Here is a 14381-nt window from a genome sequence, read left to right as displayed (position 1 = left end):
TGTCTCTTCCTTCTCCTGATGTCCGTATCAAAGCCACTTTGCAGCATGATTTATTATCCATCTGCAGCCTCTGCACATTTAGCTTCGCTATGTAACAGTTTATTTCAACTGCACATCTGTGTTTAAATTGCTGAGCTGCTAATTGAAATCATGTCATGGACATTCTAGGATTTCCATCAAATGAACACAATGAATTTATCTGGCTCCTCCCAAGAAACGTGCCAACAACTTCCTCCATTTCTACAACTCACTTAAAGTGAAGCAAATGGTGTGAAATTCCATTGTCCCCATGACTCTAAGCTGATTGTCAGGTCCCACATTCTAAGCAAGATTACTGACCTCTAAATCCAGTAAAATGCACTGATATTCTCATATATACTTTTGTTATGTCCAGACAACTTCTCCCTGGTCTCACAGTCTTTATGTCTTCATTAACCATAAATGACCGACAAGGCATCATATTCTGTTCCATAATAAACTGGGTTCACAAATCATCATGGTCACTGCTCTTCCAACAGCTCTCTGCCCCAATCTATTGAATGAAGAGTTCCCACTCTCATCATCTATAAATCCCATCTCTACCCATTCATAGGTCTTTCCATCCTCTGACCAAAACCTGTCCTCCCATCAGTCATGGAGAAGCCATTGGCCACATTAGCCCTTCTCCCAACTTATGTTATTCTGACCAACTCCTCTACCTCGAAGTAGCATTCCAGCAATCAGTTCCTGCAAACGTTCTCATCAGGTAACAGTTTTGTGGCTATGAAGTAAGCTGAGCAATTTTCCATATTACCGGCACCAGAAAGATCAGAAAGATGAAAATAAAAATTCGCACAGCAGAATAAAACAGGAAGAAACTGTGAAAGTAAATATATGTTAGCAGGTAAAAAGCAGCACAGAAATAATTGATCCAAAAATAATCATTGTGATGACTGATTAGGATCCACAATGCAAACTGAGGATCTAGACCCAAGTAGCATCACAGGGAGAGACTAAGACAGACAATTGTCTATTGTTTCCACAGTTACCAATTCTCAAAACAGATTTCATCTGTTTGGGCCCCAACCTGTTCAGCTTGTCGAAGCTGTATCTCTAGCGCCCTTTGCATTTCTTCGTGCTGTTGTTTTCTTCGCTGATTCTCTTCCTTTAACAGTATTTCCGCCTGTCTCTGAGCCTGGAGTGAGGGAGAGAATTAAAAAAAGATCAGCTTCAATCCATTACAAAGGACAAATAGTAAACTCATTAAAATGTTTCAAAGCACAATGATCCACAGAGTTCACACTGTCACAGGGAGAACATGCAAACTCCACAGAGACAGCACCCGAGGTCGGGTTCGAACCCAAGTCTCTGGTGCTGTGTCAACAATCTATTCCTGCTTCCGAGGGAAAAAGGACAATCTGGGGAAGGGCTGAAGGAGAAAGAAAAGCATTCGTATGAACAGGCATAAAATGAAATTCTCCGGTCTTATTGAAGTGCTTCAATTTCTTTAGACAAAAGGCCACGCATAAGCCAAGACAAATTTTTAAAAGTTTTGAAATGCATTTTAAAGATGATTTTGAAAAAAATAGCTCCCTGTTATTAAAACACTTGGAGTTCTCACAATTTCAAATGACATAAATGTATTTTTCTTGTTTAAAGTTTCAAATTGTTTTTAATTGAAGTTAAGATCACACTCCCTCCACCTATGACACCCACAGATGGAAGATCTATTAAATGAAGGTTTGGCATTTCCCCCTTCAATTTTATCTACAACCTTCTTTGGAGGTTTTTTCTGCAGTATGGACACCAAATATCTTCCACGGCTCATTCAAATAACTTTACTTGTGAGACTTGACATTGTCAAAAGCTACAAAGAAAGCAGTAGATTTGGAAGTCCTCCAGTTTCCGCACTTAACCAGCTTTTCTTCCAGGGATCCAGTCACCGGTGACAATTGGACAGAAATCAGCTCAGTCAGCAACCACACTAGCTTCCTGCCTGGTATACGTGGCTCAAACACTCACTGGGTATACCCACTGAGGCAGTCTTACAAAGCTAATTAAACACCACAATATGGATAAGGAAAATGCCCTTTTGTAGCTGTTGTTCCCTGAACACAAATAATTCACTGGAAAATTATTATGCTTAAGAAGCATATTTTTATTTTCCAATTGATCCAAGAATTTCCGTGTCACAGCAAAATATGCCTTTAGAGTGCAGAGATGCTTGGTAAACTGACTCATCGATTTTAACATAAATATATTAATGCTTCTTTTAGCCTATGATTTTACTAACTAAAAGAATGCTTTACTAGATGTACTGTTAACTGAAACATAAGCATAGTTATAGCTTCCTCACCAATGGAATTTGCCTACACTTGTGTTTGTATGGTTTCAATGGATTGATTAAAACAGATAGTCAAAAAATCCAAATCATAATAACCAGGATTTCAGTAAAATGAGCTCCCATTGCACCGATATATATTACTGACCAAATACTATGTTCACATGTAATTACTATTAAATTAGGCATTATAGCTGGGATGTCAATCTTGACTATCAGGGATGCTACCTGACTCACTGAGTTACTCCAACACTTTGTGTCTCTCTTTGGTATAAACCAGCATCTGCAGTCTCTTGTCATCACAATTGCATTTGCAGAATAGTTGTACCCGATTCATTCCCAGATGGTCAGAACCTTTTATCCCAGGGTGGAAATGTCAAGGACCAGACAGCATAGCTTCAAGGTGAGAAGGGCAATGTTTAAAGATGTACGGGGCAATTTGTTTATTACACAGGGAGTGGTGGGTCTGGAATGTCTGCTATGGGCGGTGGTGTAGGCAGATACAATAGTGACAATCAAGAGGTTTTTAAATAGCCACGTGGATATGCAGAGAATGAAGGGATATGCTGACGGAGATTAGTTTAATTTGGCATCATGTTCGGCATGGACATTAGAGGTTAAAGGACCTGCAGAGTCTGAAAAAGGGTCTCGACCCGAAACGTCACCTATTTCTTTTCTCCAGGGATGCTGTCTGACCCACTGAGTTAGTCCAGCTTTTTGTGTTTATCATAGGCTAAAGGACCTGTTATTGTGCTGAACCCGTTCTGTGTGCTGTTCTTGCTCTTCATTACATAATCACATTACCATTATTTTATTTTTTATTACCTCCTTAAGTAATTCAAGTTCTTGCAATTTTCTCTCCTTTTCCTCCTGAAGCTGTTTGAGTCTCTGAAGTTCTTCCTCTTTTACTGCTCGTCGTTTCTCCCGAAGCTCTCGTTGATCACGTCTTTTCTGTTTTAAGTCCTTGTGTAATGATTTCTTTCCCTCTGCCTGTAACCGTATTGCTGTCTGAATGGCTGAATGTAGAAATATAAAATAAACGAGATTACATAGTCAGACCCCTAAATTCCAAAAGGAAAAAGCACAACTTTCTCCCCAGGCTTCTGCAATTCCCTCCTCCATATTTCTTGAATTGCCCAAGAGCAGCCTTCTGTCAATGCATCCGCCTCACATAGAACCTGCACAAATGATTGATGATTTACCGCACCACCAACTAATGATGAGGAAGAGTGAAAGGGGCTGTTCTTCTGGGAGATCAAAGTGCAGGGTTTGGAGAATACTTGGGCTTCAGAGAAGAAGGCGAGTAGAAGCAAAGTATAAATAACGCAGGCGGTTTAAGCTATTCTTCTGGTTAGGTCTGCTAGATTTATTTTTTAGTGTTTATGAATGAGGCGGTTGTGGCCGTCATTGGAGTTGTGTACTCCTCCTGTCAGATGTGGGATGTCAGGAAGCAGTCAAGTGTCCTTGACGACTATGTCTGCAGGAAGAGTATCCAGCTGCAGCTCCTCTCAGACTACGTGGATCAGTTGGAACAGCAGTTAGACACATGGAGGCAGGAGGCAGAATGAAGTTTCAGGGTGGTGGCCACATCCAAGGTTATGCCAGATAGATGGATGATCACCAGGAGAGAGTCTCCTGTGGCTATCTTCCTGTCAAACTAATTTTTGGATACTGTTGTTAAGAATAAGGGGTAGGCCAATTAAGACTGAGATGAGGAAAAACTTTTTGAGCCAGAGAGTTGTGAGTCTGTGGAATTCTCTGCCACAGTAGGCAGTGGAGGCCAATTCACTGGATGCATTCATGAGAGAGTTAGGGCTATATCTAACTCTCTTAGGGCGAAAATGCAGGAACAGGGCACTGAATCAGGATGATCAGCCATGATCATATTGAATGACGGTGCTGGCTCGAAGGACCGAATGGCCTACTCCTGCACCTACTTTGTAAGTTTCTATGGAGGGGAAAATAACAGCAGCAGCCTGAATAGAGCCACCACATCTCGTTGAACTGCTCTGTTAAACAGTCGGGTAGGTCTATGTCTAGATGAGCTACAGTGAGAGGGAACACGCATCAGGGGTACAGACAGGTGTTTCTGTGGCCACTAGTGAGATCCCAGGATTGTAGGCTGCTCACTAATACCAGGGTTAAGCGTGTCTCTGAGTTGGCACAAAGACATTCTGAAATATGGAGAGCAGCCAGAGGTCATTGTAAAAATATATAATTTATGCTTGTGTGTGTTATGTATAATTTATGGTTCTATGTTTTCTTATGTGATGTTTTTTGTATGTCTGAATCTGTGCTTGTGATGCTGCTGCAAGCAAGACTTTCATTGTACCTGTACCTCACCGTACATGTTCACATGGCAATAAATTTGCCCCAAGACTTGAGACATTTGAACCACTGTCATAGGTTGGAAGTGAGGCAAGGTCTTGCAAAAACCATAGTCCCTTTTTTTTTTAGACCAAATTTATGACTTCTCTGATCATGCAAGATTCCCGTACTATCTTGGTCCTTTTTTTCTGGAATGTGCTGGTTGTATTATTATGCTTTACATAACTTAGAGAATTGGGTAGGAAGTTAAAAATACAGGACCTCCAGGGTTGTTAAGTCAGGATTACTACCAGTGGCATGAGCTAGTGAGGCAAGAAATAGTACCAGTGCAGTTCAATGTGTGGACAAGGAGCTAGTGTAGGAGATAGGACTTCATATATATGGATCTCTCTTCCAGGGTAGGTGGGATCTGTACAACGGATGGTTGTCCCTGAACAAGAGGGGAACTAATATCCTTGCAGGGATGTTTGCTGGTACTACTTTGGAGGGATTAAAAGAGAATTGCATAGGGGTGGTAACCAGAGCAGCAGAGCAGCAAGTGGAAGGATGGATGGGAAGGTCGAGGTTGTGACAAGGGGACATGACTTGAGAATTAAGGGACTGAAGTTTAGGGGTAACATGAGGGCGAACTTCTTTACTCAGAGAGTGGTAGCTGTGTGGAATGAGCTTCCAGTGAAGGTGGTGGAGGCAGGTTCGTTTTTATCATTTAAAAATAAATTGGATAGTTATATGGATGGGAAAGGAATGGAGGGTTATGGTCTGAGCGCAGGTATATGGGACTAGGGGAGATTATGTGTTCGGCACGGACTAGAAGGGTCGAGATGGCCTGTTTCCGTGCTGTAATTGTTGTATAAGTCTGAAAGGACAGGCTAATAAACATGATGAGACTGATGGGCTGATTATTTCAATGCAAGTGTGTTTATTTCAATGCAAGTATTATGGGTAAGGTGGATGAATTTAGAGTCAGGATCAATGCATGGAACTGTGATGTTGTGTCCATTGCTGAAACATACTGGACATTAATTGGAAACGAGCCTAACCAGGTGACTGTCAATGGGAAAGTATTTTGGGGGCAGTGACCCAACTCTCAGGCCTTATAGCACTTGCAGCGCCAGAGACCCGGGTTCGATCCCGACTGTGGGTGCGGTCTGTGCGGAGTTTGTACATCCTTCCCACGACCGGCGTGGGTTTTCCCTGAAATCTTCGATTTCCTCCCACACTCCAAATACGTACAGGGTTGTAGGTTAATTTGCTGGGCATGTGTAAATTATTCCTAGTGTATGTTAATGTGCGGGCATCGTTGGTCGGTGCGGACTCGGTGGGCTGAAGGGCCTTTATCCGTGCTGTATTTTTAAACTAAAAACAATATAAGATAATGGCAAACAAGAATGAATCTGGCATTTAGGAGTGATACTAAATAAGGGTAATGTGTATTAAAGAACTGCAGATGCTGGTGTAAATCGAAGGTAGACACAAAATGTTGGAGTAACTCAGAGGGCCAGGCAGCATCTCTGGAGAGAAGGAATGCGTGACATTTCGGGTCGAGACCCTTCTTCAGAATGATGTCAGGGGAGTGGGCAGGACAGAGAATGTAGTCGGAGACAGTAAGACTGGTGGGAGAACTGGGAAGGGGATGGAGAGAGAGGGAAAGCAAGGTCTATTTGAAGTTGGAGAAGTCAATGTTCATATCTCTGGGGTGTAAGCAACCCTAGCGAAATATGAGGTGCTGTTCCTCCAATTTGCGCTGGGCCTCACTCTGACAATGAGGAGGCCCAGGACAGGAAAGGCAACTCCCTGGTCAACTCGTCCCTTCCCATCCAAAACACCCCCTCCCCAGGTACTTTCCCCTGCAACCGCAGGAGATGCAACACCTGTCCCCTTACCTCTCCCCTCGACTCCATCCAAGGACCCTGACAGTCTTTCCAGGTGAGGCAGAGGTTCACTTGTACCTCCTCCAACCTCATCTACTGTATCCACTGTTCCAGGTGTCAACTCCTATACATCGGCGAGACCAAACGCAGGCTTGGCGATCGTTTTGCTGAACACCTCTGCTCAATCTGCCTTAATCTACCTGATCTCCCGGTTGCTCAGCACTTTAACTCCCCCTCCCATTCCCAATCTGACCTTTCTATCCTGGGCCTCCTCATTGTCAGAGTGAGGCCCAGCGCAAATTGGAGGAACAGCACCTCATATTTAGCTTGGGCAGCTTACACCCCAGCGGTATGAACATTGACTTCTCTAACTTCAAATAGCCCTTGCTTTCCCTCTCTCTCCATCCCCTCCCCCTTCCCAGTTCTCCCACCAGTCTTACTGTCTCCGACTACATCTAACTCTGTCCCACCCACTCCCCTGACATCAGTTTGAAAAAGGGATTTGATCCGAAACGTCACCCATTCCTTCTCTCCAGAGATGCTGCCTGTCCCGCCGAGTTACTCCAATATTTTGTGGCCACCCTAAATTAGGGTAAGGCAGATTATGGCATTATCAAGCAGGAGGTAGGGAGAGGAAATTGGGAGCAGTAATTATTGAACAAATCCACATCGGATATGCGTGGATCAATTAAAGACTAATTGATCAGAGTTCAACCAACATATTCCAGTCAAAGAGAGACCCCAAGATGGTACGGGAATCTTGCGTGATCAGAGAAGTCATAAATCTGGTCAAAAATAAAAATAAGAAGCATATGTAAGGTTTAGGAAGATGAAATCCAACAGGCCCTTTGAGGAATATAAAGAAAACAGAAAATAACTCAACCAGGGAATTAGGAGAGCCCAAAGGTTTCATGACATGTCCTTGGCAAGTAGGATTAAAGAAAATCCCATGGTCTTTTATACATACATTAAAAACAGGAGGGTAGGACCACTCAATGATTAGGGGGGAAATTATGCAAATAGTCTGAGAATGAAGGCAAGGTACTAGACGACTACTTTGTAACTGCATTCACCAAGGAGAAGGACATGAAGATAGTGAGATTAGTGAGGGATATAATAATATGTTGGGGCATTTTGAGATCAAGGAGATGAGGTTGATTCTCTTGAAGAGCATTAAGGCAAATAAGTCCCCAGGGCCTGATGGGATCTATCCAAGGTTATTGAGAGATCTTCTCTCTTTTGGTGGGGTCTTGACCAAAATCTTGCTATCCTCTCTAGCCACCGGCAAGGTTCCAAAGGACTGGAGAGGAGCCAATGTTATTCCTTCATCTCGGTTCTGAAATACAGATGACCCATGAAATTATAGACCGGTGAGCTTGTTGTTAGTGTTAAGGAAACTTTTGGAAAGGATTCGTTGGGATTCTTTCACATTTGGGATAATTAGGGACAATGGATACTGCGGTAGGTCATGTCATTAACTTGGTTGAGTTTTTTGAGGTGGTGATGAAGGTGATTGATGAGGATAGAGCAGTGGATGTTGTCCACATGGATTTTAGTATGGGATTTGATAAAGTTCCTCGTGGTAGGCTGAGCCAGACGATTAAGATGCACGGGATCCACAGCAACTCGGTCATTTGGATTCAGAACTTGCTTACTCTCAGAAGACTGGGGGCTGTGGGGGAAGGATGTTATTCTGGCTGGTGATCAATGTACAGAGGTGTTCTACAGGGATCAATGCTGGGACCTCTGTTGTTTGTGTTGTGTAGAAACGACTTGAATATAAATGTGTTGGGTTGGTTGTTCAAGTTTGCAGATGATACCAGAACTGGTAGGTTTGCGACTATGAGAAAGGCAGTGGTAAAGAAGGCATATTGTATGCTTGCCTTCATCGGTCGGGGCATTGAGTCAGGAAGTCATGTTATACCTTTATAGGAGTTCGGTTAAGCTGCATTTGGGGTATTGTGTAGAGTTTTGGTCGCCCCATTACTGGAAGAATGTGGGTGTTTTGGAGATGGTGCAGAAGAGATTTACCATAAAGCTGCCTGGATTAGAGGCTATTAGCTACACGGAGAAGTTGGATTGTTTCCTCTGGAGCATCAGATGCTGTGGTGATCAATGTCCAGGGGTGTTCCACAGGGATCAATGCTGGGACCTCTGTTGTTTGTGATATATCAGCCAGATGCTGATAGAAATGTAGAACAATATGAGACGCACAGATAGACTAGACAGTAAGAACCATTTCCCCCCCCAGGGTGGAATTGTCAAAGACTAGAGGGCATAGCTTTAACATCAGAGGGGAAAAGTTTAAACGAGATGTGCGGGGCAATTTATTTTTCTACACAGAGATTCGGGGTGCCTGGACAAACTGTCAGGGATGTTGATGGAGGCAAATAGGATTGTGGCATTTAAGAGGCTTTTCATTAGGATCATGCAGGAAAGGGAGGAATATCAAATAGTTTGGAAGGAATTAGTTTAATTTGGCATCATGTTTGGCACAGACATCACAGACCAAAGGGCTTGCTCCTGCGTTAAACTGTTCTATGCTGTCTATGTTCTCCATGTAATATTCAAGCAGGCCCATTTGTTAAAAGCAATGAAGACGCAGAATCTTGATTCATTCTTGCTGCTTCCTGATTTAGGACACTGGAAACAAATGTTCTACTATTCTTCGATTCTGCTGACAGCAATATTGAAATGTTTTGTGAGAAAAATAGCATGCAATTAAAAACAGTACCATGGTTAAATAACCTCAGCAACTTCAAATCCAAGTCTACAAGCCATCCTCGGGTAACAAACGGGTTCTGCTTTCATGGACCACATTAATTTAATGTTGTCCATAAGTCGGAAAGTACACAACAATTTCTTTAAATGGTATCAATGCTATGGGAATTTGTTCATATGTAGGTGTATCCATAGGTCAGGCATTCGTAACCCAGTAAAGACCAGTATTTCTAGTACAAGACTCCAAATTATTATCAGGTAACACTTGATGTGCAAATGTCGTCACTGTCAAATTTCAGGCATTTCCACAGTTAAAACTTGACTTCAATGAGAACAGACAAGATGAGCTTTTGCGCAGCAAGGTGCACCCACAGTTTAACGTTGCCCTACCTGTTGTCCATTCCTGTCGCTGTTTTGTGTCTGATGCACACATCTCAAAAGTCCTTGATGGGGTCTTTACACAGAACATGCATCTTTTGCCATCTCGTTCTGATAGAACCTTAAACGCGAAAAGCAAAAGTTTATCATAACAGCGAGGCATACTTCACAAAACATGAAATGATCAGATATATTATCAGGTATATTATCAGGTTATTGGTTAATTGACTCTACCTCGACACAGCAGTTCCTGTCCAAAGGGATAATGCCTTTCCTTTCCTTCCGATCTTCACTCACATAGTAGGACAGGACGTTCGGTTTGAGAATGAACCACCGCTCTGTCCAATTTCGCCTCAATTGCCCCTTCTTCCACAAGTAACCCTGGCGTAACACAAGATCAAAGCAAATCAACAATACATGAAACTTTTAAGAAAGAACTGCAGATGCTGGAAAAATCGAAGGTAGACAAAAATGCTGGAGAAACTACGGAGGGAGCGGTCTCTGCGGAATGCCGAAAGGGGAGGAGATGGGAAGATGTGGCCAATGGTAGGATCCCGTTGGAGGTGGTGAAAATGTTGGAGGATTATCTGTTGTATGTGACAGCTGTTAGGGTGGAAGGTGAGGACAAGGGGGACTCTGCCCTTGTTTTACGAGTGGGGGGGATGGGGAGTGAGAGCAGAGCTGTGGGATAGAGAAGAGACCCTGGTGAGAGCCTCATCTATCGTCGAAGAGGGGAAACCCCGTTCCCTAAAGAATGAGGGCATCTCCGATACCCTGGTTTGGAACACCTCATCCCGAGTGCAGATGCGGCGTAGACGGAGGAATTGGAAGTAGGGGATAGAGTCCTTACAGGAAGCAGATGGGAAGAAGTGTAGTCCAGATAGCCATGTGAGTCAGTGGGTTTGTAGTAGATGTCGGTCAGTAGACTGTTACCTGCGATGGAGATAGTGAGGTCTAGAAACGGTAGGGAGATGTCGGGAATGGTCCAGGTGAATACTCCTGAATGATCAATTAAGACTATTTATGTTGCATGTGGCTAGTTTATCAGAAAGAATAAACCATTTTCCAACCTAAAGATTTACATCTGGGCAGAATAGAAATGACAGAATATCACCCAGATCATGACACTTTTTATAAATATATTCCCAGTATTTTCTGCTTCAATATTATTCAAAGCAATCGAAGTCCCTATTTCCTTCAATTCCTTTAAATCAAAATTTATTGATGGTTATATTAATAATCTCATCACACTCGCACTCGAGAACTGGATGCAGTACTTTCCACTCGTGAGCTTTTGACCATTGAAAGCAAGACGCACTGCGTTGATTTCCACTCCTGACAGTTTCCATCATGAGAAGTTGATACCTGGCCCAGAAATTCAGTTACATAGGGCTGTTTTTCTCAGCAATACACATATTTTTTTTTTTTTTAAATTTTTGAATGAAATACGATTGTGACCATTTCCTGATGTCGTCAAAGCCCTCATTCAAGCTCTTATCCCAATCATATATCCAGCAACCCCTTCTGCATGACCTGTTCTCAAAACAGTCCCACCCATACCATTCCTCCATTCCTTCCATTGGTATAAACACACAACCCAGGCTTGATCTCTTGCAACCACCCTCTGACACCCTCATCTCCTCCCCCCTCAATGAGCTCTGATCTCTAGCTACCAACCCTACCACCAGCCTCCAACCTTGTGCTCTCCCATGTCCCAGTTCAGTACAAAATTACAAAGGGTTGAATCAATTTCCAGCCAGATTGCTGTCATAAATTAACCTTTTACCCATACTGTGCACAGACCTGTATTCAAAGGCATAACCTACCTCACACACACACACACACACACACCCGGGAAACTCTACAACTCGACTCAAGGAAGAACGTAATGTGGGGAAGAACTGAGATAATAATAAATAATTCCAGTGTTTACTTGAAAATACATGCCTGTTTAAGCACATCCTCAATAATTTCTTGATAGACTTCCTCCACAGCCATAGTGAGTGTTTCTCTTTCTATTCCCCTGGTAAATCTGCCAGAGTTCACCCATTCCAGAAACACCCAGACTGTGATTCCGTTCTGGAAGGCCTCCTGAGAGAAGAATTCATCCAACTCTCCCGCGTTCCATTCCATGCTCATTTCTGTACAGATCTTCTTCAGCAGATATTCCACCTACAAAAAGAATAATAGATTTCAGATATATGCTTGCAAATATTTCAATTCACTGCCCAGGATTAAAAAATCTAAACACTTTCAAATAAAGTTTAGGTCAGCATTAAGAATAAAGAAAAAAATAGAATCGCCAATTTCAGAATGTATAATCAAAGCTTTGCTTTGGTGCTCCAAATAATTCTGACTCCGAATGCAGAACTATTAATTAATTTCATTATGCTTTGGGAAAAACTTTAACATAACAGAATTGAATTTCAGGGAAAGACGGCTTTCTACATGTTGAAATTTCACAAATAGGGTATTTAGAATTAGAAAGGCGAGCCAAAACAATTTTACACATTGAGGAAGAAGCAAATTTCATCTTCAAATTGAGTTTTGAACAGAGGAGAGTAAATTACCATTCTCCATCTTTACATTGCAATTATGGGACAGAAAGAGACTACAGTAAATCCTCATCTACATACCGCCATCTACATAGCGGAATTCGGATGTGACAGATGGATGCTCCCGTTGCATTGCCCCCACCCCCTCTAAATTCTCCCAAGTGCAAATGTTGAAAGAACTGAAAATTCTTCAACTGCTTAGTCCCTGATGAACGGGGATTGACCAATCTGACCTGCTGAGTGTTTCCAGCCTTTTCTGCTTATATTTTATATAATGGTAATTGTGGCAATTTCATCAATAGATGTGTAAACACCGGCTGTGATCATTGTGCACTGGTTTTTATATTGTAATGTGCTAAGCGATGTGTGCATTTTCTGTTTTTTAACCATACATTTATTTAGCTGTTTTTGCAACCTCAGGACATTCCAAATCTCTTTATCGCCAATTAAATACTTTTGCAAGCAAAATTTGCGTGGCACAGCAAAAGCCCGCAAACAGCAATGTTAAATCGACTGTTCTATTTTGAATGATATTGATCGGATACTGATCTGCAAAGTATAACATAGGATCTTTTACATCCACTTAGAGAGCAACAGACTTCTATGGACATCTCATCCAAAATATCCAGAGAGGGCAGCACTTCCACAAGATTTAAGCCATCAGCCTAAACTGCGTGCTGAAGTAATGGAGATTTTAATACTGAATGAGCAGTGTGACCAATTTGATTTCACTGCCAAATCCTACCGTTTAAAGAAGAGGCATAACTTGAATCTCATCTTCCATCTTGGTGGATACTAAATGCCTAGCTAAACATTCAGGTCTGTTTTTATTTGAGACAATACACGATCACTCAATATTTGGAATAATGTTCCAAGATCACTTTGAAAGCTCAGCACGCCTAAAAAAAAAATTAGTAGAGTCACACAGATGCTGGTTCACAAAAAACAAAATGCTGGAGGAGATTCTGGAAGAAATTCAGCTTCCATTTTTTAAACTGCAGATACAACACATAAATAAGAATGTGGTGCATTCCACCAGTCACTCTACATCACCCCCTCCACCCAATGCAAACATGAAACCCGTGGTTCCAGATACTCCATGGATTTCTGAAGATAGTAAGGATTCAGTTGGCTTCATACTGACAAACACACAAACTGCCGTTGAACCTAATACACCAGAAAGGGAATGTATGCGCTTAATACCATTGTTCTTACCAATTTTAGCTGCACTCCTCTGACCTACTTAATTCCTCCAATGACTCATGGCAGGCAATGCTGTTTGATAATTGACCACAATGGTGCTGCTGGAACACCAAGGGTATGTTCATACCCTGTTTTGTATGAAAGGTCCACAAGGCGAAGATCAGTGTAGCTGAGTAATTGTCATAACGCCAGTTGTTCTGCATTCCAATTCAGAAATCTGAGGACAATGTCATCATTTTTCTGGGAATGTATGAATCATACAACGTAATGGTTATGTAAAATAATCTGACTGTAATTTGAGGGTTCAATTGGAAACATGGACATTGGGAGCCCTGGAAATGTGGTACCTTGAACCTCAGCATTTTGACAGTGATAAGGGATACAGGAAATCAACAAATAAATCTACTTTGGCATTTGTAACTATTTAGTAAACCAGATAACCTTTCCTTCTTGTTAGGATACCATAGTCTGTATGAAAATATTTATACCAAAATAATGGATAGGGTCAATAACATGTGATGAATGCAAAACATTGCTGGCATCTTGGAGAGTGGTGGAATGTGGAGACCTTGCCCAATAACTCTAAAATATTTGAATATCGTTCTGGAACTACGGAATGACATTCTGAGCAATGAGTGCCAATAAAAGCTGTAAATCTTCAGGATACTTGCCCTGCACCAGAAGCAAAGGAACAGGGGGAGATACAAAAGGGAAACAGGTCCTTCATCCCAACTGACCAAATTGCCCCATCAAAGCCAGTGGCATTTGCTTGCGTTTGTACCATATCCTCTTTTTCCTTTCCCCATGTACCCGTCCAAGTGTCTTTTAAAGACTCTTGGCAAAAGTTATAACTGATGATCAGGGAAACCACAATGAAGAGGTGGGTGGGGGGTCAATTAAATGTTTCATTTTTTATAAATCAAACCTGGATGTCTCTTTCAAAAGTGCTCAGATCTATCCATCTGTTGAATAAATCATTAATGAAACTAATTTTACCATTTTTCC

The 14381-nt window shown here is 42.0% G+C and overlaps 1 protein-coding gene across 1 annotated transcript in view; it reads right to left on the bottom strand.

Annotated features, from left to right (window-relative positions):
• def6 (DEF6 guanine nucleotide exchange factor) overlaps positions 1-14381 on the bottom strand; it is a 126858-nt gene that overhangs the window by 11749 nt on the left and 100728 nt on the right. The window contains exons 4-8 of the mRNA XM_033042407.1: positions 11566-11790; positions 9853-9999; positions 9631-9739; positions 3146-3336; positions 1067-1174 (exon numbers count right to left, since the gene is read on the bottom strand). Of these exons, the coding sequence (XP_032898298.1) occupies positions 1067-1174; positions 3146-3336; positions 9631-9739; positions 9853-9999; positions 11566-11790 (780 nt within the window). The remainder of the gene's footprint in view (positions 1-1066; positions 1175-3145; positions 3337-9630; positions 9740-9852; positions 10000-11565; positions 11791-14381) is intronic.

The sequence above is a fragment of the Amblyraja radiata genome, chromosome 24, assembly GCF_010909765.2.
Source record: "Amblyraja radiata isolate CabotCenter1 chromosome 24, sAmbRad1.1.pri, whole genome shotgun sequence".
NCBI lineage: Eukaryota > Metazoa > Chordata > Chondrichthyes > Rajiformes > Rajidae > Amblyraja > Amblyraja radiata.
This window is presented reverse-complemented; position numbering and strand designations above follow the sequence as displayed.